At 42.6% G+C, this 24,995-nt stretch overlaps 2 protein-coding genes across 2 annotated transcripts; both read left to right on the top strand.

Annotated features, from left to right (window-relative positions):
- The first annotated feature begins 1,765 nt into the window (after nucleotides 1-1,765).
- LOC106607080 (uncharacterized) lies at nucleotides 1,766-5,778 on the top strand. The gene is made up of 2 exons (XM_014203671.2): nucleotides 1,766-2,096; nucleotides 3,354-5,778. The coding sequence occupies exon 2, from the start codon at nucleotides 3,449-3,451 to the stop codon at nucleotides 4,613-4,615; it is 1,167 nt and encodes a 388-aa protein (XP_014059146.1). The 5' UTR covers nucleotides 1,766-2,096; nucleotides 3,354-3,448; the 3' UTR covers nucleotides 4,616-5,778.
- Nucleotides 5,779-10,640: 4,862 nt separating this feature from the next.
- On the top strand, nucleotides 10,641-24,707 carry LOC106607079 (filaggrin). The gene is made up of 2 exons (XM_014203670.2): nucleotides 10,641-10,949; nucleotides 20,471-24,707. Exon 2 carries the CDS (start codon nucleotides 20,976-20,978, stop codon nucleotides 22,707-22,709), a length of 1,734 nt encoding a protein of 577 aa, XP_014059145.2. The 5' UTR covers nucleotides 10,641-10,949; nucleotides 20,471-20,975; the 3' UTR covers nucleotides 22,710-24,707.
- The last annotated feature ends 288 nt before the right edge of the window (nucleotides 24,708-24,995 follow it).

Raw genomic sequence — 24,995 nt, 5'->3', positions numbered from 1 at the left:
GTTGCATAGTTAGTGGAGAGGGCCGGAGGAACGCCAGCGGTCGTACCAAATTGACAGAAGGGGTGATAATTGGGAAATGACATCACTAGCGCCTTGCAGCGCCTGGCTATTGTAGGCCGAGTGGTCAATGGACATCACACTGTATAAACAGATGAACATCAAAAGTACATGATGAGTCGCTATTCATTTAATCATTGTAATTAATTTCATCTCGTTTTGCCTAAGAACAGATATGATATATTATGAAATCAGCAACCAGTTCATTGAGTATTATACACAGAGCATACAAAACATTAATAACAACACCTGCTCTTTCCGTGACATAGACTGGCCAGGTGAATTAAGGTGAAAGCTATGATCCCTTATTGGTGTCACTTGTTAAATCCACTTCAAATTGGTGTAGATGAAGGGGAAGAGACAGGTTAAAGAAGGATTTTTACACCGTGAGACAATTGAGACATGGATTGTGTATGTGTACCATTCAGAAGGTGAATGGACAAGACTAAATAATTAAGTGCCTTTGAACAGGGTATGGTAGTAGGTGCCAGGCGCACCGGTTTGTCAAGAACTGCAACGCTGCTGGATTTTTCATGCTCAACAGTTTTCTGTGTGTATCAAGAATGATCCACCACCCAAAGGACATCCGGACAATTTGACACAACTATGGGAAGCATTGGAGTCAACATGGGCCAGCACCCCTGTGGAACACTTTCCACATGTTGTATACTCCTTGCCCGATTGATTGAGGTTGTTCTGAGGGCAAAAAGGGAGGGGTGCAACTAAATACTAAGAAGATTTTCCTACTGTTTGATATACTCTGTGTATGTGTGTAGTTTAACCAATTTAGATTTGAAAACTTTGTCTTTATCTATTTCCAGATAAAATTCCATAGATGGAAGAATATGGTTTAAAAATGTATTAATCCTATAGGAACAAGACTGACAGCGGGGGAAAGAATTTCATAAAGTCTCAAGCTGTTGCCTATGGTCTGGATTTGAAACTAATTCAAGAGAGACTTTTTTAAACCCAGGATTTATTTTCATAAGATGCTTGGTGGTCATTCCACTGATGCATACAGTATGTTCCACTCTAAAAGCTCATGTGACTGCTGAATTCTACTGTTTTCAATGGACCCCTATGGTTGCAACCTGGTCTCAGAGCATTTTGTATTATTCTGTAAGTAAACCAAAACACTCCTGTAGTATGTTCCATTATGTTATGTAATAGGCCTATACTGTGTTTTTCTGAGATTCTGAGAATATTTCACAAGGCTAGGTCAATCTCTTGGCTTATGTTATGGAGCTCATTGACACTGTGAAAGATGGATCATTGCATAAGAAGCAATATGGAAAACAGAGAGTATTTCCCTGAACTATATCCCTCCAGAAACACACCGTTTTTTTTTTTAGGAATATCTCCTTTATAATGAGAATGGATTCAGTGGAGATCACCATATGCTGAAAATCTGTGAAGTGCTTACATAATGACTGCTGGCATTTTCTTTCTCAATTTTATTCCAACAACTCTGATCTGTCACTCACTTTGACGTGATACCGAGCATGCCGTCCATAAAGCTGGTATTTGGTTGAAGAGTATAGGTCTATTGGAAATCTGCAGGGAGAGTGAGAGGGAGCCAGAGATGGCAATATTACTTAATTGTTACGAAAGGATGGGCTAGCCAGTTCAGTTGATGATGCATGAGCAGGATAACGTTATGCGAGCTTTCTCTTGCGGGGTGGGTCTTGGCATGGAGAGAAGGCGGTCTCAGTGAGCGCACCACACATACGCGGCCCATTGGTTCAAGTGAGGATAGGAAACGTCCTCGGCTGAACTTCACCGGGAAAGAAACAAATAGGAGCTGCAGCATTCCAAGTGAAGCAGTAACGCCAGACGCAAGGTGTCAGAGAGACTAGTAGCCTAATATTGAGTAGGCTAACAGTAGCCTACTCCGTGCAGGAAACAAAGTATCCCGTGTATTCGATGACCCAGTGCTGAATCGAAGCTGCTGAATTATTACGATCGCTCTGTTACATTGTGACAAGCGTCTGAAATTGAAAGATCGGTGCTTTTCTGAGACAACGCGAATCCAACACAAGGTAATTTCACAATTTTCACTCATGAGGTGTATTTCAACAGTGCATTCATTATAATACAGAGAATAGGCAATCGCATACGGAGCAGAAATGTGACATTGTTGCCTACAACAGAAGCCTATCAATTATGTAGTAAAGTAAAGAAAACTATAACCAACTTTCGATTCAGCTTTAGAAGTAAAATAAATTATGTTATATACATATATACATATATACATATATACATACATACATATATACATACATACATACATACATACATACATACATACATACATACATACATACACACATACACAACTACTCCACAAATGTCATTATTAGGCTTCGCCAGTGATCTATTCAGTAGATCACTATACAGTCACAGAATTATGATGAATTGAGATGATCTGAATAGATTTAGTGGAACTGGTATGCAATTATGCTTAAAAGGACCTTCATTGCAATAGTTTGTTGAAACTTTCACTGCTGTTTCAATACGTTATTTCGTTCCCTTTGTATATCTGACTGGAATTTAGAATGACATCCACTAAAAGGTTTAGAGAAGAACCAGTTCAGTCTTCGTTTAGGGATTTACTGTAGCTAGGTTAACAGTTCGATCTAGACAGCGAACCGATTGTAAATTAACGGAGGGAATAACAGTGGGGCGCAGAGTATCATCAACTTGCAAACTAGGCTAGTGCTCTAATAAATGTCCTTGATGCAATTCGATTCCTGAAAGATATAACGTCTGGTCGTGAACTCAAACTGTTTAGCCATTTTGTGTTAGTAAAATAAAAAATAGACAAGGCAATCAATGCAGGTCATTGCGCGGATTGTTCTAGAGATTGATGGGGTGTGTTATCTAACACTGTGTTAACCTACATGTAGGCTAACACTGATTTAGTCTGATGAAGCGACTTCAGTTCCAGTCATTGCGTCAGGACAGGGATAATAAATAAAAGCTTTCTTTAGAATTGGGAGGAAAAAACAATAACATTTTAGCCTTATATTTATAAAAGAAATACCAATATAGATCTTATAATTAACCGTTTAACCTTTAGACTGACAGGAGCCCACATTTCAAAAGAGATCGGATCGACATGTCTGTCTAGCACTTAGTACATCATGGTTCTTATTCAAGGGTCATGTGGGGTTGTTGTGCAAGTAGCTCAAATTTAACTGGAAAATGTAATGGGGTTACATAACATTGTGTTGTAACTGGTCTTGCATAACAACTAAATCCCCCTCTCCATTTATTCTTCCTCTTTCGAACGCTAGGTGGGATTATTGCAACTATTTACCGCCATACCATTCCACGACACTGGATTTTGAGACACTATCTGAAGAACAGAAAATCTCAACACAGCAAAATCATGAGCGTGACCAGTGAGATGTTTGAAGAAGATTCTCAAGACATGAGGGAGCAAAGTGGTGGGGAGTCCAGTGCTGCACCTGGTGGGACCCTGTCCTTCACAGACGAGGCCGTGTCCATCCTGACCTCCAGCAGCCTGCTGGCCCGCTCTCTGCTCGGACGCACCTCTGCCCTGAAGCGCACTAATGACCCGCCCACCTCTGGAAACGCCCTGAGACGGAAGCGTGAGTTCATTCCCAGCGAGAAGAAGGATGACGGCTACTGGGACAAGCGCAAGAAGAACAACGAGGCGGCCAAGCGCTCCAGGGAGAAGCGCCGCGTCAACGACATGGTGGTGGAGAATCGCGTGCTGGCGCTGCTGGAGGAGAACGCACGTCTCAGGGCCGAGCTGCTGGCTCTCAAGTTCCGCTTCGGCCTGGTCAAAGATCCCTCCAACACACCCATCCTGCCACTCCCCACAGCCCCCTGTGCTCCACAGACCTTGGCTCCACACTACTATCTGCCCAGTGGACCAGGGAGCCACCCTGCTGCCCATGGGGGCCAGTTCAGCGTGCAAGGCTCCAGGGACGCTGGCAGCATGTCAGAGGACTCTGGGTTCTCCACCCCTGGCAGCTCCAGTTTAGGGAGCCCCCTCTCCTTTGAGGACCGACTGAGTGATCATGGCAAACTGTCCCCACACAGAGCAGAGGAGCTGGGCTACGAGCTCCACCACTCCCCTGCAGAGGCGCAGGTGCACCACGGTGGACACTTTCCTGGGGAGCTCTCCAGAGTGATGATGGGGAAAGTGGAGTCTGTGGAGGGCATTAAGAACTTTCCTCACAAAATGCGCTTCAAGATCCTCAGCAGTGGAGAGGACAACAGGCACAGCCCCATACAGTCAATGGGAGCAAGAGACGGTCCCCGGGAGACAGCCAGCGGACACATCATGTTGGGTGGAGCTGAGGGGGCAGGAGTCTGGCCACATAAGCAGGAGGGAGAGGAGACCAGGAGGGGGCGACAACAGCAAGAGTCCACTCAGTATGGCCAACCTACACCCCCACAGAGCCAGACAGAGTCTCATTACCATACAGAGAACAATGTCCTCAAGTCCCACCTCAGCTCCCTCAGTGAAGAGGTGGCCCAGCTCAAGAAGCTGTTCTCAGAGCAGCTGCTGGCTAAAGTGAACTGAGCCCAGGACTGGGTCAGTGGATGCTCGGTGAACTGTCCCATCCCAGAAGAGGAAGCTCAATCTGAGCTAGCATACTAACATAAGCACACACACATGGTGAAAATGAGATAGAGGAAAACAGAGACTCTATACACCACAGTACCTTGGCACACAGAGCTGCTACTGTGACAAACTAATGCCCTGGGCCAACTGGACTATGATCCACCCCAACTACTCAATTCCAACTATTTACCTTTATGTTTAGGAGTGTGTATTTTTACCCTCTAATTTTGAGTTGTCCTGATTTTCTACTCTTAAATCCTAAACGCTCATCTGCGCCTCAATTGAGAACAGTTTCTGTAACAGGGACAAAGTCCCATCATCACTTTATTAAAGCACAAAGCTACATGTGTTGGTTCACTTGTGGCCCTCTGCCCCATACACTGTGAGACCCTCAAAAACACTCTGACACAAGAGGACACTTCCTCACCTCTCCAGAGAATACTGTATTATTGACTGTCATCTCCACTCTGCATGTACAACAATGCTGCTTCTCAAGGTCTCACAACCACAGACAAAGCAATGTCAGTGATTGAGACATTGGGGTGAACTGGTGCTGAACTAATGTACACTGTAATTCAACTGGAGCTTCAACAAACTCATTATTAGTGCTGTGGCATTGGCACTAATTGGTTTTGAATATGTATGAGGAAGGAACACCACATTCTTTTAAACTGTAAACACAACCATAGAAAGGACACAGGACAGATAACCTGAAAGGTGACGGTCTCCAGTCCCTGAATGGGGACGTTGAACTATTGTCATCTCTTTAATGTATTGCAACACAATAGACTTTGGATGATGACAATTGGGAATCAACAAATACTCTATCATTCCATCGCACAGTCAACAGCATAGCAATGAGGACAGACACACACCATGTCAATCATTGAAATGTGATATGCTTCATGTAGGACAACACACTGTGTCTGGCAACTAGTGAAACTGTTTTCATGTCTCAGTCGAATACTTTTTGTTAGCCTTGTCCAAAGAATACATGGTCTGTGTAATTACTAGACATGCACTGTAAACTGTATCTAGGTGATGAAAATATTTGTTGTTATGTGAATATCTGTATGAAAATACATTTTTTTTGTACTTGTGAATAAATCTTTGAAAGGAAATATTTTTGTCTCATTTTGATTATACACTTTCTAATCATCTAAAAGTCAAGCAGCCACTTGATCAGGAATGGCAACATACAGCATCAGGGATGGGCAGCGGCCTGTGAGCCCATTCAATCTGACCCGCGGGAGGTTTGAGTAAAGAGAAAATGTGTGCGACCGTCTGTTGAATTTTGAAATCCCAATGTGGCCCTCGAGCAAAAATGATTGCCCACCCCTGCACTCGATCCTCCCACTGTTAGGACACCATTATATCCACTAAAGCGTGCATTAGCATAGATTTCCTCCGTCTATTAAGTCAATGAGAAAACAACATGTTGCAGTCTAAATGTCTCCACTTAGACTGTGGAAATATGTATCCTGTTTTTTTAAATAATGTATCTTGCTTTGTCTCACTTTATCTAACAGATGGAGTAATTGTTCTACAACGACTCAAAGATTTCTTCAGGGATTAAGTAGCAGCCTTTTGAGAACATATTTCATCAGTAAGCACAAAAGTCAACCATTTAGAATATTCAACCTAAATGAATATCCTCTGTCACATTTTTCTCCTGTCTGAGACCTAACTTACACAGAGCTAAGTATGTAGGAAGAGCAGCAGTGCCAGACAGATTGGACAGGTGAGACTATAGAGCTTTGTCTATCCAGACAGGAGCAAACGAGTCCTGAGGGGTGGAGTCTGCATGCCAGTCATGAGCTTGTGTGTATTAGAGGCCACAGCTACAGAGGAATTGCAATTATAGTCATTACAGGGGATGTGGGTGGTATGAGCTAGACTGGGCCTGAAGACACATTCACATTAACGAAACAAGATTTCATCATAACAAAATGAATTACACTCCACGCACTGCACCCATAAGATCACTCATCATGCAGATGCTTTACTAAGAGATTTACCTACTTATTCTCAGATATGTCATACCAATGATTTTTAAAACCTATAATTTGTCTGAACAGAATTAATTTCCCATATGAAATCCTTTGAAAAACCAAAGCAGATCAGAGCTACGTTATAAATATAATAGCATAATGATAACTTTAGAAACCACTAGGTGGCAGCAAATACTAGCATTTGTTGAGTAGGCTAGCTGATGGTGCGATTGTTGTCATTCAGAGCACGCACTATAGATCGTGACAAAGTAGCCTATGTGTTTATTTCAGTGTCACAAATTTTATTTGGTGCAGGTGTAGTGGCAAAATTACACCAAGGTTTAATTGCTATGTCACTCAATAACAACACTCAACCCATCAAGTCATTTAATTATTATTTGCCCCTAGTAACCAACCCCTACATTGAATGAGATAGGCCTATCTAAACAAGCATGTGTGTCAATGTGGACAAGTCAAATCAATCAAGATGAAGAGAAAACAAGCTGACAGTAGACCTCTGTAGAGGCTCCATGTACTCCATGTATCCACCAGCGCAGAACATCTTCCATTCACTGAGCCCTGTGCTGTTCCAATCTCATTACAAAGGAGAGGCTCTCCTCAACCTGCAGCTGGATTCACAGGTTCCTCAGTCAAATTGGGGATTCCTGTAGTGAGAGTGGGAGGAAGAGGAAGGGTGGGGGTGGAGGAGAGGAGTTAATGAAGCTACTACTGCAGCAGCTCACTACTACACAACCACCCCAATAACACACCCCTTAAACCGCAAACCCCCCTGCTACTCCCCTCTCCATTCTGTCCCCCCTGTTTATCAGCGGGAGATAACGCCGGTTGCTAGGCAGGAAGTGCGACAGTTGCCATGGGAACCCATGCATACGTAGCTAGGAGGGGGAGTGGTTGGGTGGGGTACAGAGGGAGTGGGGGGGGGGGTGCGTCAAGTTCACGGCCAATGCTTCAGCTCTGAACAAAGAGGAATGGGAGAGAGAGGGGTATAACCGAAGCATGGCGGTGCTTGATCCATGTTTGGGGTTCTCTCCAGATGATGAGATGGACATAGAGTAGGCAATGAGTGGCATCTTCAGGTAAACAGCAATTACTAGACATAGAAAAATTAGGACCAATCCTCTAAGCCTCCATATGACCCAAATTAATAAAACATCTATATGCATTTGCTCTCAAGGTTGTTTCTATCATTGACATGTATGAGGAAGGTATTGCTGCATGCTCGCTACCTCCATTCATTATCCACAATACAAAGAAACACAAAGAAAACCTATCACGAATGGTGAGTCAACCTGCTCATTTGCGAAACAAATTAGGCATATGGAGCCGCCCTTGTGTCTGTGACTCTGTGTTCAATAGCACAATGATAAACAACAAAAGGCGTGGCATTGCAGGTAGATCCACAAAGTGCATTTGAAAGTTCAAGTGGGTCGGTTGAATAAAGAGAGAAAGAGAGAGAGAAAGACAGAGACAGAGACAGAGAGCATATGCTGAACAAAGATTGAGCCTGAAGTCAGACTTCATCTCTCCATGCCCTGCTGCTCTCTCCGGTCACATGAGAAGGAACCAGGGCCTTGAAGATAATGAGAAAGATCAAATAAAAGCATCTGCAATTGGAAACAGCCCTCTAGGCATCCAGCCAGTCCTTTTGTTCCAATCAAAACTGCCGTGGACGCAACAAAATGCATTAAATAATACCGTTATCGCTCCAGTTGTTTCCATGGCTCTCTGTGACGCAAGACAGAACAGGCACAGGTGCAGCTTGTAAGGTCAGATAGTGGAGGGCAGATGGACTGGAGAGAGGAAGAGGATGTAATCATCACAAAGCACAGGAGGTCACAGTCTACCTCCTAATCACGAGCCTGTCCCACCAGGAATTCATTTACCAGAAAAAAAGCAGAATGAGAGTGAAAATGAGCAGTCAACCTTCCCCTTTCTCTAACTACATGGCATCTTCATATCCAGCTAGGACATAGGCCTAGGCCTAACATATATTGCTCATTCCAAGTCAAGATATGCATTAAATGAGCAAAAGGATATGGATATATTTCAGACAAATAATTTTTGTCAAGGGTCACAGATTACATTCCAAAAGTCTAAACTCCATTTCAATCATTTCACCCTGTCATTACTGTACTGGGTAACACATTTCTGAACTGGCAATAACAGAAATAAATACAATTGCAGTCATATTTTAGTTCACCATTTGGGAAGTATCAAAAATACACAAATTCAACCAATGTGTTACAATTGTGTATTTAAAACTATGTAAAGTGCTACCTTATATATGGTGTAAGACGACAACTAAGACTTTCATTACTGAATGGTGTGCATTGTACATTTCATGCAAAACATGACAAATAGTGTGTCAAAAGAGGGAGGATACCAATAAAGTAGCCTACAGTATAAAGAGGTTTCAATGTCTTTATCAGATGAGAATGAGGTACTGAGCTCTTGAGATTCAAGTGGTTATGCAAAAACTGCAACCAGATGCATCGAACCACAAGGCCACAGCTGCTGGAAATGAGAGCCAATGTCATAACAAAATCAAACATCTTACTGCAATATGTCTACAAATTACTAAAACTAATTTTCATCCTGTTCTTGCTTGGCATGAGTGATCAACCTGGTCTCAGACTAGACGTAAAATAGTAAACAGAAATCTGGAACACTCAAAATAGCGTGACATGTTACGTTTGGAATGGTTGCATTTGATTTATTTTTTACATTTTAGTCATTCAGCTGACGCTCTTATCCAGAGCGACTTTCAGTAGTGAGTGCATACATTTGAATACTTTTTTTCGTAGGGTGGATAGGTGGGCATGTAACACGTAATCGAATCTCATCACAAACAACTTGAACATTTTAGCTAATTAGCAACTATTTATTACTTTTTAGCTACATCCTTACCCAAACCCTAACTTTAACCCTTTAACCTCACTCCTAACCCTAACCTTCACCTCACAGGAGGCTGCTGAGGGGAGAACAACTCATAATAATGTCTGGAAAGGAGTAAATGGAATGGTATCAAACACATGGAAACCATGAGTTTGATGAGTTCAATACCATTCAATTAATTCCATTCCAGACATTACTATCAGCCCGTCCTCCCCAATTAAGGTGCCACCAACCTCCTGTGCTTAACCCTAACCTTAACCCCTAACCCTAACCCCTAGCCTAGCTTACGTTAGCCACCTAGCTAACATTAGCGTTAGCCACCTAGCTAATATTAGCCACAACAAATTGCAATTCGGAACATATCATACGAAATGTAATTCGGAACATATCATACGAAATGTAATTCGGAACATATTATACGAAATGGATGATGGACATCCACAAAGGAATACATACCATACCAAACATAACATAGCTAATTTGAGTGTCCTGGATTTTCGTTTACTATATTATGTCTACCTCTGAATCCAGGTTGCAGCTATGTGATGTCACAATTGTAACTGATCATTGTAGCTCCTGATAAATGTGTATGACTGGATTCAAACCCATGTCACCTGCTCCACATTAAGCTAAAGCCTAGGCCATGTAGGCTATGCCTTCAATCTTCTGAATATGAAGAAAGACTTACTCATGTGCTAATGAGGGACAATGTGAATAGATTTTGGTTTGCAGATTAGAATAAAAATGAAAAAAATGAAGCTATATTTAAAAGGGAAAAACTGAGCCGTCTGGAGTATTAGGCCTAAGTGGCACACATTTCTTCCCCAAACAACAGCTGTTGGATACAATTGTTTCTTTATACATCTTCTGCTGAAGGCTTGTTTCTAAAAATGTCTCCCCACCGTTCAATTTTTCCAAGTCTCTCTCTCACTCTCTCTATTAACCTAATTAGGGGTATCTCACCCTTCATCTCAGCAAGTCTAGCTTACTCCCTCCCCTCTCTCCTCTTCCCCATCTCTCCGCAACAGAATTCCAAGGAGAAGAAAGGGGAGGGGGCAGATACGGAGCGCGCGAGCGAGAAACAAAACGTGACTAGGCACCCAAAGACTCCTGTTATGCAACTACTGACCTACTAACATACAATTGGAGACATTGAGAGAGCAAGGAGGAAATTGTAGCAAGTCCCTAACGTAATAAGAGAACAGATTCAAAATAAGCGACACAGAATTCATGCTCACATACAGGCACTAATCACGGAGCTCGCACTGTACTTGAAGGACGATCGCACATTTGAATTCGATAGTAGTCGGAAATAGGAATTGTTGAACAGAAACGTGGCTGTTATATTAGACTTCGCACTGTGGGCTTTTATTTACACATACACGGTAAGCATTTATTTTATATGGATTGCCTTTAAATGTCCAGTCGATTCATGTATATAATGTGACTTATTATTAGTGAAAACAATTCAATCCAATTGTTTAATAATACAAATTTCACTGTTACTTAGTGGCACTTCGCTTAGACTATATCATTTTTGTTTTGCATGACTTTCAAGTTCAATGATATATTGTTGCAAACATTTTGGCACAACGGGAAGTGTTTATAATGTTGGTGACGGACGTTGAACCATATGTATGTTCTGTGCTATTCTGTGCAGGGGCCAGAAAGTAGCTTTGCCCCCCCCCCATCATAGTAGAGTTTTGAAAATATTGAAAGATACAATAACTTGAAATACGGTAAAATGATTTTTCTTTGGATTAATTCCTCTATTATTTAGTAACACAAGTATGGACATTTATTTCACAAAAAATAAATGAATTTGCCTATTGTAAATTATATAGACAATTCAATATATATATATATATATATATATATATATATATATATATATATATATATATATATCTACAATAGGCAAATTAATGTATTTTTTGTGAAATAAATGTCCATACTTGTCCATACTTATATATATATATATATATATATTAACATTTTAATTTAAATGCTTGTGAGTTAAAAGGACACTGTTATGACTTGAAACGGCACCATTATGGCACGAAACGTGTCTTTTTGGGTAAGGCTATGACTCCATGGGAGGCAACTGGAAAAAAATCCCTGTCGGTCTACACCTAGACTCAGGGTTAGACGTAACATAGTAAATCTAAATCCGGGACACTTCAATTTATATGTTGTGTTTCGTATGGTATGCATACATTTATGGATGTCAACCATCCATGATAAGTTAGGAATTCCAATTCGTATGATATGTTACGAATTGCAGTTAGTTGTGGCTAATGTTAGCTAGGTGGCTAATGCTAACATTAGCTAAGTGGCTAACATTAGCTAGCTAGGGGTTAGCTAAGGTTGGGGATAAGGTTAACTTTAGGTTAGGGGAAGGGTTAGCTAATATGCTAAGTAGTTGACAAGTATTGAAAGTAGTTGCTAAAATGCTAAAGTTGTCCATATTGAGATTTAAACATGCAACCTTTGGGTTGCTAGACGTTCGCGTTATACACCCACCCATCCACACTACTTTTGTTTTTGCCTAAAGTAACCTTCTGTGTTTACCAAGTGTAACACGCACTTATTTCAGTGTCCCGGCTTTCTCTTCACCTTCTCTCCTCCTTTTTGGTTTTCGGGAACAGTGCAGTAGGGCGAACATTTGTTCCTTGTCAGCTCAGGGATTTGAACTTGCAACCTTTCGGTTGCTAACCCAACGCTCTAACCACTAGGCTATGCTGCCGCCCCACAGTGGTTAGTAGTTATTTGTGAAAGGTTAGCCAACCCGTTAACTTTCCTTTACTCTAGATTCAGTGGGGCAAACTGAGTCTAGAGTAAAGGCTACTGGAATATTGCGCTGTCCTACATCTCTGAAAACATTGTTTTGGATATGAATGATGAGCTGGATATACTGGGCATGTTTATTTCTGTCCTTATTTAGGCTACTGGGTCAAATGTGAGCCTATCTCAAAGTTGTGACAAGTTGTTGGATTAGCCTATGGGTAGCGAATGCAACAGGGCAACAAGCTATGTGCAAGAAACTTGCTTTTGCCTTGAATGACTTCCCCGGGGATCTGTTATAATATGCAAAAGGTACATTTATCAGAGACACCACAAAGAGTAGTGTGTATGTTCAGAGACACCACAAAGAGTAGTGGTATATTCAGAGACACCACAAAGAGTAGTGGTATGTTCAGAGACACCACAAAGAGTAGTGGTATGTTCAGAGACACCACAAAGAGTAGTGGTATGTTCAGAGACACCACAAAGAGTAGTGTGTATGTTCAGAGACACCACAAAGAGTAGTGTGTATGTTCAGAGACACCACAAAGAGTAGTGTGTATGTTCAGAGACACCACAAAGAGTAGTGTGTATGTTCAGAGACACCACAAAGAGTAGTGTGTATGTTCAGAGACACCACAAAGAGTAGTGTGTATGTTCAGAGACACCACAAAGAGTAGTGTGTATGTTCAGAGACACCACAAAAAGTAGTGGTATGTTCAGAGACACCACAAAGAGTAGTGGTATGTTGAAGAGGGCAGAACACTTGTGATGTGACGTGGATATGTGCCTGCTGTGTAGGCTAGTTATATTGGGAAACAATTTTCGACAATGTAACACTCTACAGCAACTATGTAACCTGCATTATAGTCTACAATTCCGTATCAGCAACACTGTTGCGCGCTGCATGTCCATCTCAACGTATAACCTATGCAGTTATTAGGCTACATGCATATAAGAATTAATACTGCTCACACACTTGTTGTAACTTGTCTTATAAAAGACCATCCTGCTCAGTCTGAATGTTGAAAGTACCCCCACACTGCACGTGGGAATGATTGTGGAATGAGTGCCCCCGCCCGGTGCCCGCAGCTCATACATTTGTTGTTTAGTGATGGCATGCGCACTTGTGTCTAGCCTACTTTTGGTGCCGTGGTAAGGGTGTAGGCTATTCACGCTATTCATGTTTTTATGAAAATTCATACCGGAATTCTATCAATACCATGTAGTTTAGAATATAGCCTATGGTACAGGTGTGCTATGGTACAGGTGTGCTATGGTACAGGTGTGCTATGTTACAATGGGAAATTACACAAAGCATTTGGTTATGCGTTACATTTTTGTAACACATTGCACTAAAGGCTCTAGTAATGATGTGGGTTGCATAATAAATAATTTAAGTAATTAAAACAGATATGGGTAGGGGAGATGACGCAATCAGCGGAAACCCATAGCCTCTATTGTGCTTTGCTGAGGAGGGCTAATTGGTTGGCGCATAAGGTGGACCGCTATGCCAGCTCCAAATGTAGGTCACATTAGTCATAACGGGGAGGGGATGTGCTGCAGAGCCCCCTATAATACCAGAATAAAAACCTACCAAAATAAATCCTATCCTTAACAAAGACACCCAACCCATTCATGCAGAACAGAAACACTGATGGGCAGCAGATAAATGCACCTAATAAACATTTTGGTTTCCTTCATATCGTAGTGATACACAATTAGAAACATATTCATTTAGCCTTTATACATTTAGGTTTCCTTCATATCGTAGTGATACACAATTAGAAACATATTCATTTAGCCTTTTATACATTTTCTTCAATCCTCACCTTTCTGTGCCACACCCCTTTTCTGTAGGATTCATGAATCTTTCCATAAATTGCTTGTAATTGCAATGCAATGATCAGCTACTATATTCCTTATTGTATTAGTAGGCTTACTTATTTTATTGCTAAAAACATGGTAAAAACATGGCTATAATTATCATGAGGATGAGATTACCTATGTTTCACTAGAGCAGCGTGCACAATGTCTTGTTTCACTACTATTGGAGTTGGTGGTAAACGATGTGGAGTGGGGTTTATCCTGACCTGCCTGACATTCTCAGGGTTTCCTGGCACAATGAAAGATAATGAAGGATAGAGTAGGTGCTTTGTTATTGTGCTGCTGTGGCTGGGAGGGAGAGGCAGAGAAGTAGGCCAAGGGAGCACATGTGACTGGGAAACACATGGACTGCACTGGGTCACTCTTTTTTTCCTTTTTAACAGAGGCTGATATGGCTGTGTTTATGGAACAAGGAGTTGACTTGGAACACCGCCTGCATGTCCAAGAATTTGTACTTTTCCTTGGGAAGATAACCCCAGTCTTTGAATCAGGGTTGGACGATATTTGGGGAGACCCCTTCTACGATGTGCTACTCCAAATATCGTGATATCCGATATTATCGTTCTGCACCGTTAATGACTAAATCATTCTAGACTGTGCAATTTTTGTAATTATTTCCAATGATATATTTCCATTCTCATTAAATAATGTTAATTTTGCCGGGAAAAAAACAAGGCTTAGTTAATTCATTTACACTTCATTTTCAACATATTGATACAGCACATCACGATATATCGTGAATGTCAAATGTCACTATTCTATTTAATCATATATCGGCCCAACCCTACTTGGAATTTGTGAAAAAGCCATCTATTTGCATTCTTCCCCCCTGGGGGCAGTTCAGTTCCTCAGTCTCAGTAAAATATTCCACCCCGGTCTGGGGGCCTCCTCCTTATTTTACTCCTGCTCCCATTACTTTAAGAGCTCAACAAAAACAAGCTTTGATCTCAAGCCCCACCATATATAGCTTTGTGTGGTTGTTTGGACCCAATAATTGTAAATGGCATACATTTAGATTCTCTTTGATCACTTCACAAATGTAACCAAGCCCTTTCCTGTGGTAGAATTACTTTATATTTATTAAGTATAAAAAGGATGTGTGCTAAACGGTAACAGATTTATACTCTGATGAGATGCAGCTTTTTGTTCACCTTTTATCATGAAATTGGACATAGAATTCATTATGGTCTACCACAAGCGTAGGAGTGTTCCATTGAAACACAGAGCCTCGTAAGCATATTAGATGTGTGAAAAGGGAAGCAGTAGAATTTCTTACTATTTGGCATTTGTTCTGGCAGGTCACACTACATTTTTCATAAAAACACATGAAGCTTTCATTGGCAATCACTATCTCAGTACCCTGCGGTTAGATATTTGATACACTATATTGAAGTGGATAGGTTTGATGCTTAGATGTTCTGATTAACGGGTAAGGGTGGCACGCTGTGCTTCGGTGGGATACACACTTATTATGATGCTCTATTCCTGTAGCAGTAGTGGGAGACTAAGAGCTTGTGATGCATTAATCAGCAAACACTCCAGCTCCATTCATGTCTCCAGCTAATTCCAGCCGCCCGCAGAGGAGATGAGCAGCTTATTTTTTTTTAAAGTCAATCTCTTTGCGCAGTGGATTTTTTTTTTCACCTTTAACCAGGTAGGCTAGTTGAGAACAAGTTCTCATTTACAACTGCGACCTGGCCAAGATAAAGCAAAAGCAGTGTGACACAGACAACAACACAGAGTTACACATGGAATAAACAATAAACAAGCCAATAACACAATAAGCAAGTCAATGACACAGTAGAAAAAAAGAAAGTCTATATACAGTGTGTGCAAAAGGCATGAGGAGGTAGGCAATAAATAGGCCATAGTAGCGAAGAATTACAATTTAGCAGATTAACACTGGAGTGATAAATGAGCAGATGATGATGTGCAAGTAGATACTGGTGTTCAGAAGAGCAGAAAAGTACATTTAAAAACAGTGTGGGGATGAGGTAGGTATTTACAGATGGACTATGTACAGCTGCAGCGATCGGTTAGCTGCTCAGATAGCTGATGTTTAAAGTTGGCAAGGGAAATAAGTCTCCAGCTTCAGCGATTTTTGCAATTCGTTCCAGTCACTGGCAGCAGAGAACTGGAAGGAAAGGCGGCCAAATGAGGTGTTGGCTTTGGGGATGATCAGTGAGATATACCTTCTGGAATGTGTGCTACGGGTGGGTGTTGTTATCGTGACCAGTGAACTGAGATAAGGTGGAGCTTTACCTAGCATAGACTTATAGATGACCTGGAGCCAGTGGGTCTGGCGATGAATATGTAGCGAGGGCCAGCCGACTAGAGCATACAGGTCGCAGTGGTGGACGGTATAAGGTGATTTGGTAACAAAACGGATGGCACTGTGATAGACTACATCCAATTTGCTGAGTAAAGTATTGGAAGCTATTTTGTAGATGACATCGCCGAAGTCGAGGATCGGCAGGATAGTCAGTTTTACTAGGGTAAGTTTGGCGGCGTGAGTGAAGGAGGCTTTGTTGAGAAATAGAAAGCCGATTCTAGATTTGATTTTGGATTGGAGATGTTTAATATGAGTCTGGAAGGAGAGTTTACAGTCTAGCCAGACACCTAGGTATTTATAGTTGTCCACATATTCTAGGTCAGAAACGTGCAGGGTGGTGATGCTAGTCGGGCGGGCGGGTGCGGGCAGCGAACGGTTGAAAAGCATGCATTTGGTTTTACTAGCGTTTAAGAGCAGTTGGAGGCCACGGAAGGAGTGTTGTATGGCATTGAAGCTCGTTTGGAGGTTAATTAGCACAGTGTCCAAGGAAGGGCCAGATGTATACAGAATGGTGTTGTCTGCGTAGAGGTGGATCAGGGAATCGCCCACAGCAAGTGCGACATCATTGATATATACAGAGAAAAGAGTCGGCCCGAGAATTGAACCATGTGGTACCCCCACAGAGACTGCCAGAGGTCCGGAAAACATGCCCTCTGATTTTACACACTGAACTCTGTCTGCAAAGTAGTTGGTGAACCAGGCGAGGCAGTCATTAGAGAAACCAAGGCTATTGAGTCTGCCGATAAGAATACGGTGATTGACAGAGTCGAAAGCCTTGGCCAGGTCGATGAAGACGGCTGCACAGTACTGTCTTTTATCGATGGCGGTTATGATATCGTTTAGTACCTTGAGCGTGGCTGAGGTGCACCCGTGACCGGCTCGGAAACCGGATTGCACAGCGGAGAAGGTACGGTGGGATTCGAAATGGTCAGTGATCCGTTTATTAACTTGGCTTTCGAAGACTTTAGAGAGGCAGGGCAGGATAGATATAGGTCTATAGCAGTTTGGGTCTAGAGTGTCTCCCCCTTTGAAGAGGGGGATGACCGTGGCAGCTTTCCAATCTTTAGGGATCTCGGACGATACGAAAGAGAAGTTGAACAGGCTGGTAATAGGGGTTGCAACAATGGCGGCGGATAGTTTTAGAAAGAGAGGGTCCAGATTGTCTAGCCCAGCTGATTTGTACGGGTCCAGGTTTGCAGCTCTTTCAGAACATCTACTATCTGGATTTGGGTGAAGGAGAAGCTGGGGAGGCTCGGGCGAGTAGCTGAAGTGTGTTGTTCGATGACGAGAGATTGATGTTGACATGATTAGTTGCCCCCTTTTTTACTTTTGTTTCCATGGGTGATATGTTGTTAACGCTGGTACAGTACCCCGTTTGTTTACATCCTGCGAGGTGCTATCATCTGAGCTCATTTTCCCCTTTCTTTTGTCTACCTTCTCTCAATCTCTTTGTCCCTCGCTCCGTGCATCTTTCACCTCTATAAATAGAGTACTCTCTAATTCTCTGTATCTCTCTCCCTGCCTCAACCATGGTTCCACTGACCTATATTCCAGCATAGTCACAGCCAGTGTTTACTGAGTGGTCCCTGGTTTCTGTGGTCTTTCCACTCTTTCCCCCCTGCCCCTGAGCCACACGCAAATGGCTTGGGGAATGAGGACCTTAAAGTACTGCATTTAGCAGTGCATTATCAGGCCCTGTCTCAACCGTTTTTCCAGGCATAATCGTAGCCTGTATCCCTATTTAGTCTCTACTGGGACCCAAATGACCCATACCTAGAAGGCTTGTCATCATTTTGTGGGAAGCAAAACATGTTGAATTTAAGAACTAGGGGTGTAATATCCCATCTAGATTTGCGCTCATTTTGTTGCTGAATTGTGCCTGGAAAGAAAAATTGGTGTTGAACCCACATTTGAAAAGTGTAGAGCAATTGGCAGTTACATAATTTTGCCCCAGACTATTGAGAGAATATAACCCATGGAAAAAACAGATTATGAGATTACAGAGGCAGAGAGAATCAGTGTGTCTCAACTCATGTTCAGTAAGAAAATGAGAATGAATGAGGCAGGGAAGCAGGGATAAAACAACTCCTGTTGGCCAGCAACTAATTTGATTTAAGTAATTTGATTTTAAAGAATACAAGACCAGTTTAATGGAACCATGGAACAAGGGAACATAGTCTGAATGAGTTACCTCAGAAATGTTCCAGGAAGAATCCATCCTCAGATGCCTGTTGAATTCCTTTGCTTTCCTCAAGTCACCTGTATGGAATGTAATTGATATTGAACCAGTTATTCAGCAACACAGATAAAATAGGCTAACTGGTACACAACCAGCAGAGACAAATTGGAAACATGAAAAGCCATTTGGCTTATTCATGAAAATCATACTTAAGTGGTTTGGCTAGTGACACATCTATCTCTGTTTACCTCATTACCAGGAGAGTCCCTGCTGAGCAGGTTCCCAGACACTTCATAGTTATGAGGCTGACCACCCTGGTATCATAATTCAAGAGAGCTTGGCACATTCTCCAGCCTCCTCCTTCCTGAGACTTGACCTATATTCATTAATTAACCCCCAACATCCTTATCCGCCCTTACTTTGAAATCCCGTGCCCTCTCCACCTCTTTTCCTTGGCGGGGAACCTTTGTCTTCATTCACTGCCAAGAACTGGTTGTCCAAATAGAATGTGAATTTTTACAGTTATTACACTTACAGTAAATTCTCCAATTCATGATCATTTCTATGTAAACGTAGTGGGCTGTTTCTTAATATGGTTGTTTTGGAATCTTTGTTCCTGACCTAGAATTCTAAAATGGAATGAGGGGAAGCCTATACCCACTGCACCTGTGTGATTCACTGTCCTGGCTCTTAAAATAAATCTGCCTGAAAGACTATTTAGAACAGCCATGAAATAAGTCAATAACGGCTGTTTAAAGCTTACAAATTCAATGTCCAATCATTCCATGTGTTTGAATGATGTAATTTCGGGTAGTGTTACTGTTTCTGAGTTTACATGGTAATCATGTGCTCTCGACTTGGTTGCCAGACATGCAGTTATGATTACAAAGGTGGAGGAATAATGTCACAATAGCAAATGTGTAATGTCTTACTCAGAAAAAGATAGTAACTCAGAAACGACTATATTGGCCTCATGTTTATTACACCATGCAAGTCAACGTCAACATGCAGGGCTAAACGCGTCTGCATGCTTCCCAGCCGAAACAGTTCGGAAGAGTTTGTGCATATATTGTGTAAGGGTACAGAATCATTTTCATGCACATTTTCTCATTGAGAAATACTGCACCAAACACCCCAGTTAGATGTAAAATTGAGCGACTAAGATCTCCTCTGCAAAAACGTCAAAATTATTGACAGATTTCTTGATTTATCATAGATTAATTCTGACTATTTTGAGGAAGTGTATATTGGCTACGGCATCTCAATATGGACAAAATACTATTGCCGCTTTTTTTTCTAGTTTTCCAAGCGAAGGTATTTTAAGGGAGTGTGCAAGCACACTCGTTCGGTTTGGCAAGGCGCCAGCCGAATTGAAGCATGCTGACACCTTAAGGGGTCATGGACCACCGACAGAGAAGCTCAATAGAAGGGCCATGAGGTCAGACAGTGGTTACTAGGGTCTAGTGAATATTCACTGGTTGCCAGGGGTAACAATTCAGTCAAAGCCAGACATGCAGAACATAGATGAAAGCAGGAGGATGTGAGAAGGAGCGTATTATTAATTATCCCTCAAAATTCTTTGATCACCAGGCATGCCAAAAACTAAAATGGATTTCATTAACAATGACATAAAGAAGATATTATTGCTTCAATCTGAATGCATAGTGGTTGACAGCAGTCCACGAGGATTAAGAGTTTTGCCTTTTCTTTCTTTGTCTCCTCAGCCTTTCATCTTGCAACCTACTGGAGAAGGAGAGAGGTAGCGCCCCTCCCAAGAGACTGACAAGCCGAGATAGACTGAGTGACCTACATCCTGCAACACGCCTGGAGCAGTAGAGCACTTCTCTGTCTGCTCAGCACAGCGCTCTTGCAAAAAGATTGAAAAACAAAACAAAGAAAAGAAGGTTAGAGAATTGCTCAGTGAAGGTTGTCACATTCTCCACTCCAGGAACTCATTTTTTTCTCTACAAGGCAGCTTTGACCCACTTTTCTGTGAGAAAGCTGAAGAGACTTGCCTAGAGAAAGGCTGAACATACATTGGATAAATGAGGGGAATTAATGCAGAGTTCTGCCGTTTATTGATCTTCTTGGCCAGTTTAGACACTTGAACTATAAGCTCATTCATTCAGTGAGATATAGCTGAATCCCACTCTTTCTTATCACCCCATTCCTTGAGTTTCCTTTCCAGTGGTTGTAGCAATATTCCAAACTGTCCTCCACTGAGCAACAATGGAATGCCTGAATTCACAACTCCAATCAGCAAGCTCAGAAAAGAACTTGGACAGCCTAGAGACATACTCTAACTACGAAGAGTCTCTCCCATCGCCTCAAGGAACCCCCTCTCGCCAGGGGCGTCTCGTCAAGCCCAGCATGAGTTGCAGACGCAAGCGTGAGTTCATCTCTGATGAAAAGAAGGATGCATCCTACTGGGAGAAGCGCCGTAAGAACAACGAGGCGGCCAAACGCTCCAGGGAGAAGCGACGACTGAACGACATGGTGTTGGAAAACCGCGTCATGGTGCTGAATGACGAGAACTGCCGCCTGAAGACGGAGCTGCTGCAGCTGAAGCTGCGCTTTGGCCTTATCACCACTGCCTCCTACATGGAGAAGAGCCAGCAGCTCACTAGTGGAGGTAACAATGGAGGCAATGGGAGATCCTCCACATCCAATTACTACTCCAGCGGCTACTCCAGCAGCTCCCAGGTGATGATGAACTCTGACTCCTCGGAGACTGAGCAGTCAGGGAGCGGAGGAGGGCATAGTCAACTGGTGACGTACTCCCCCCATGGATCCCTTTCAGACATGTCAGACGGATCCTCCCGGGACAGCCCAGAACCTACGGTCTACGAGATCAAGCAGGAGGAAAGCAGCCTGGAGATGGACATTGGAAGCAGCATGTTCAACGTCCACCATAGCCTGTCCTCCACACATCACCAGGAGGAGATAGAGTCGGTCTACCACAGCCAGCAGCACCACTCCCACTCATACCACCACCAGGAGAGCATCACAAGCCAGACCAGTCAAGTCCCTCCTCCCACCCAACAGAGGAGTGTCATACTATACCGCTCCAGTAGTGCCTCCTACCCTGGGGAGAGCCAAAGGCAGCAGGACATAGATCAACAGACAGCCCAACTGCAGAGTGCTCAGGCCAGCCATCTGGCCCAGGCTCGAGAGAGCCACACGGACAGCTCAGAGAGACTGGCAGAGGTGACCAAGCAGATGGAGAGGAAGACACTAGACTCCCCTCCGTACCACTACTCAGACTGCCACAGCGAGGCAGGAGAGAGGCAGGTGTACAGAGCTCTGCAACAGGAGCAAAAGACCCAGACGGGCCTCGCTCCAGACATCCTCCAAAAACAGGAGGCCGTCACGTCCCATCTGTACCACAACCAGGCTAGTCACTGCTATCTTAGCGCCCAGGACGAGGAGCCCCCCATACTGACCTATGAGGGCGGGGCCAGGAGTGAGGCGTACTACCAAGAACACTCAACCTCAGGCAAAGAAACCTCCTCTAGTGACAATGACCCCCGCAGCTCCGACAAGGAGGCCTCCACGGACGACGAGTCCCCGTCCTCCTCCTTCTCTGACACCGGGAGTTACCTCCAGCACCTGTCTGTCTCACACCAGCCAGGGTCCCCTCTGCCCTCCCCGCAGGGCTCCTCCCAATGCCAAAGCGGGGACACACAGGCAGAGGTTAAGGGCACTGCCCTGCCTCACAAACTGCGTCTGAAACACAAAGCCATGAGCTCCCAGCAGGACTCTCCCACCACCCCTCCTCCTTCCTCTATCCTACCCCTGCCCCAGCACCCTTACCTGGCCCTCACGCAACAGCAGAGCGGCAAAGAGAGGGAGAGTGAGAGCCAGCCCCCCACAGGGTTCTATAAGCAGCCGTCCTCAGCTGAGTCAAGGGAGGAGAGTGGGAAAAAGGAGTCATCAAGCGGACGCCGTAACAGACGAGACTAAGTGCCTATAGAACACTTGAGGGCAACACAACACATTGTGAGGTGTCTCTGATGCTGCCTTAGATCAACATTTGCTCTTTCCCTTTCCCCTCCTCAATCTCAATCCACTATCATTCCTTTACCCCCAGCTACACCTCCCTCACCTTCATGTCCTGGGACTAAAAAGCTGGACTGAAGCCCAAAACAGGGCTGGACTTCTGGGGGAACAGTATTCTATGTGTATATATTGTATATACACTTTTCAGTTCCTGCATCTTCTCTATAATTACAGAAGGACTTTTGTTTATAAATGGGAGGAGGGATGAAACTCTTTCATATCGTTTTTCGTCAAACCACAGTTGGTCATTTCAAATGAGAATATAAGTTGACCATTATTGGAACTATATTGTCAGCTTTCAGTGCCCCTCCTATTGTGCACATCTGGCGTTAGACAAACATAGCAGCAACATTCTGGCAACATTCCCTTGACCAAAGATGCAACACAATGAGAAGTTCCATCCCTCTTCCCTAACCCTACCTCTACCAATCCATATTTCCCTTCCCATCTCCATGATCTCACACAGCCCATCCATTATCTTTCTTGTTCAAGCACTTGGTTTGTATATTACTGTAAATATACCAATAATTTATAAATATATATTTTTGAAGAAAAACAAATAATGTCACAACAATGCGACATACTGTTGAGGCAAGAAAGGACTTGGACGTTATCATCCTGTTTTTGTCAGAATTACTGTACAGTCACATTGTGTCTACTGTTGCAAACTCCATTTAAATTAAAAAGCCTTTAATGTAATCACTTTAACTCTGTTTACAGAAACATGGCCAATAGCTTTTGAAATGCAGCTTACCTGTTATTACAGTAGATTTTGAAGATCTTAGACACCATTCAATCAAAGTCAATCTGAGACAGAACTAGGCTGCTGGCCTAAAGTTGAGCATCATCAACAGTCTAGACTTCCACTGTTCCCATCTCTTAGCCCAGTGTATTTATTCCTACGCCCACCACTGCAGAAAAGCCAATAGGAACATAGACTAAAATATGAATGTGTATAAACTTTAACATATAAAAGCTCAAGTTAAAACCGTAAAGTGGGGAAATATAGGGGAGGGAGTTATTTTAAATATAGTAATATAATCTAAATGATATCTGTATGATATTTTAACTCTCCCACCACTTAGTCTCCTCTGCAAATCAGCACACTACACAATGCACTGAGCTCAGAACCTCAGGCTTCTGACCTGACGTCGATCCACTGCCCTAGAGACACACAGTTAAACCCAGATACTAGGTAATTGGATCTCTGAAACAGAGGCTAATTTACTATATTACACAAATAGCCCATGACATTAGAAAAACCTGGTTTAGAATATTCAGAGCTATTGCAATTAAGTTTTGTAAAAACCAAGGACAATCTCTACTTTGTTAATGAAATAGGGATTTCCCCTTTTTCTAATGTGCCTCTGTAGTGTAATACATGGGGCATCCACCCCCGGCCTTTATTTTCCTCGTATTGGGTGACAATGAGAAGCCTGCACTGTACCACCCAGTTTTATAAAGTATATGTACCATGTTTAGCTTTTTTGCCACTTGTGTATAAATGTAAAGCTTTCCCTCTCCCAGACAACACTGTAATGTTAATGTCATTGATTTATTTTCTGATAAGTGTTGTTCTGTTATTATCTTCGTGTGTCTTTCTCCTATTGACCGTGATGATGTATTTGCGCCATACCCCCATCCTCCCTTTTTTCAATGTGTTTTAAATCAGTGATGCTTGTGTTTTTGCTGATGGTTTTATGAAAAAGATTTAAAAAAGACAAAGATGCAGACGAGACTTGTGTGGTGTTTAGCAGTAGGTGGTGTCTAGGTCGCCACCCCCCCTTCTTTTTGACATGGCTGTGTATGTAAAGACACTAATATTCATCATGGAAGATGGAGGCATTTCAAGATTGAAAACAATAAAAAGGATGTTGAATTTCTCAACATATCGTAAAAATATTGTCAGATTTCTCCTTTCTTTACTCTTGTCTATGGGGGATACACACAGTTCATGATGGGTCTGATTGAAAAGCAGCTGTGCGTATGCCATACGGATAAAGACCAAAACCTCCCTGTAGTTATCACTTGATACTGAATACAAACTGGTTCATAGGTTAGTTATAACACTGCAAAGAATAATAATAACCATATGCTAGCTAGCGTAATAAACAAACCATAATTTATACAGAGCAGCTGCTGACAACCAACATTCTTCTATGGTCATTTGAATTACTGCCTACTAATTTA

This window comes from Salmo salar, chromosome ssa06, assembly GCF_905237065.1.
Source record: "Salmo salar chromosome ssa06, Ssal_v3.1, whole genome shotgun sequence".
NCBI classification, from domain to species: domain Eukaryota; kingdom Metazoa; phylum Chordata; class Actinopteri; order Salmoniformes; family Salmonidae; genus Salmo; species Salmo salar.
The sequence above is the reverse complement of the archived record's forward strand: the minus strand, read 5'-3'. Positions and strand labels throughout refer to the sequence as shown.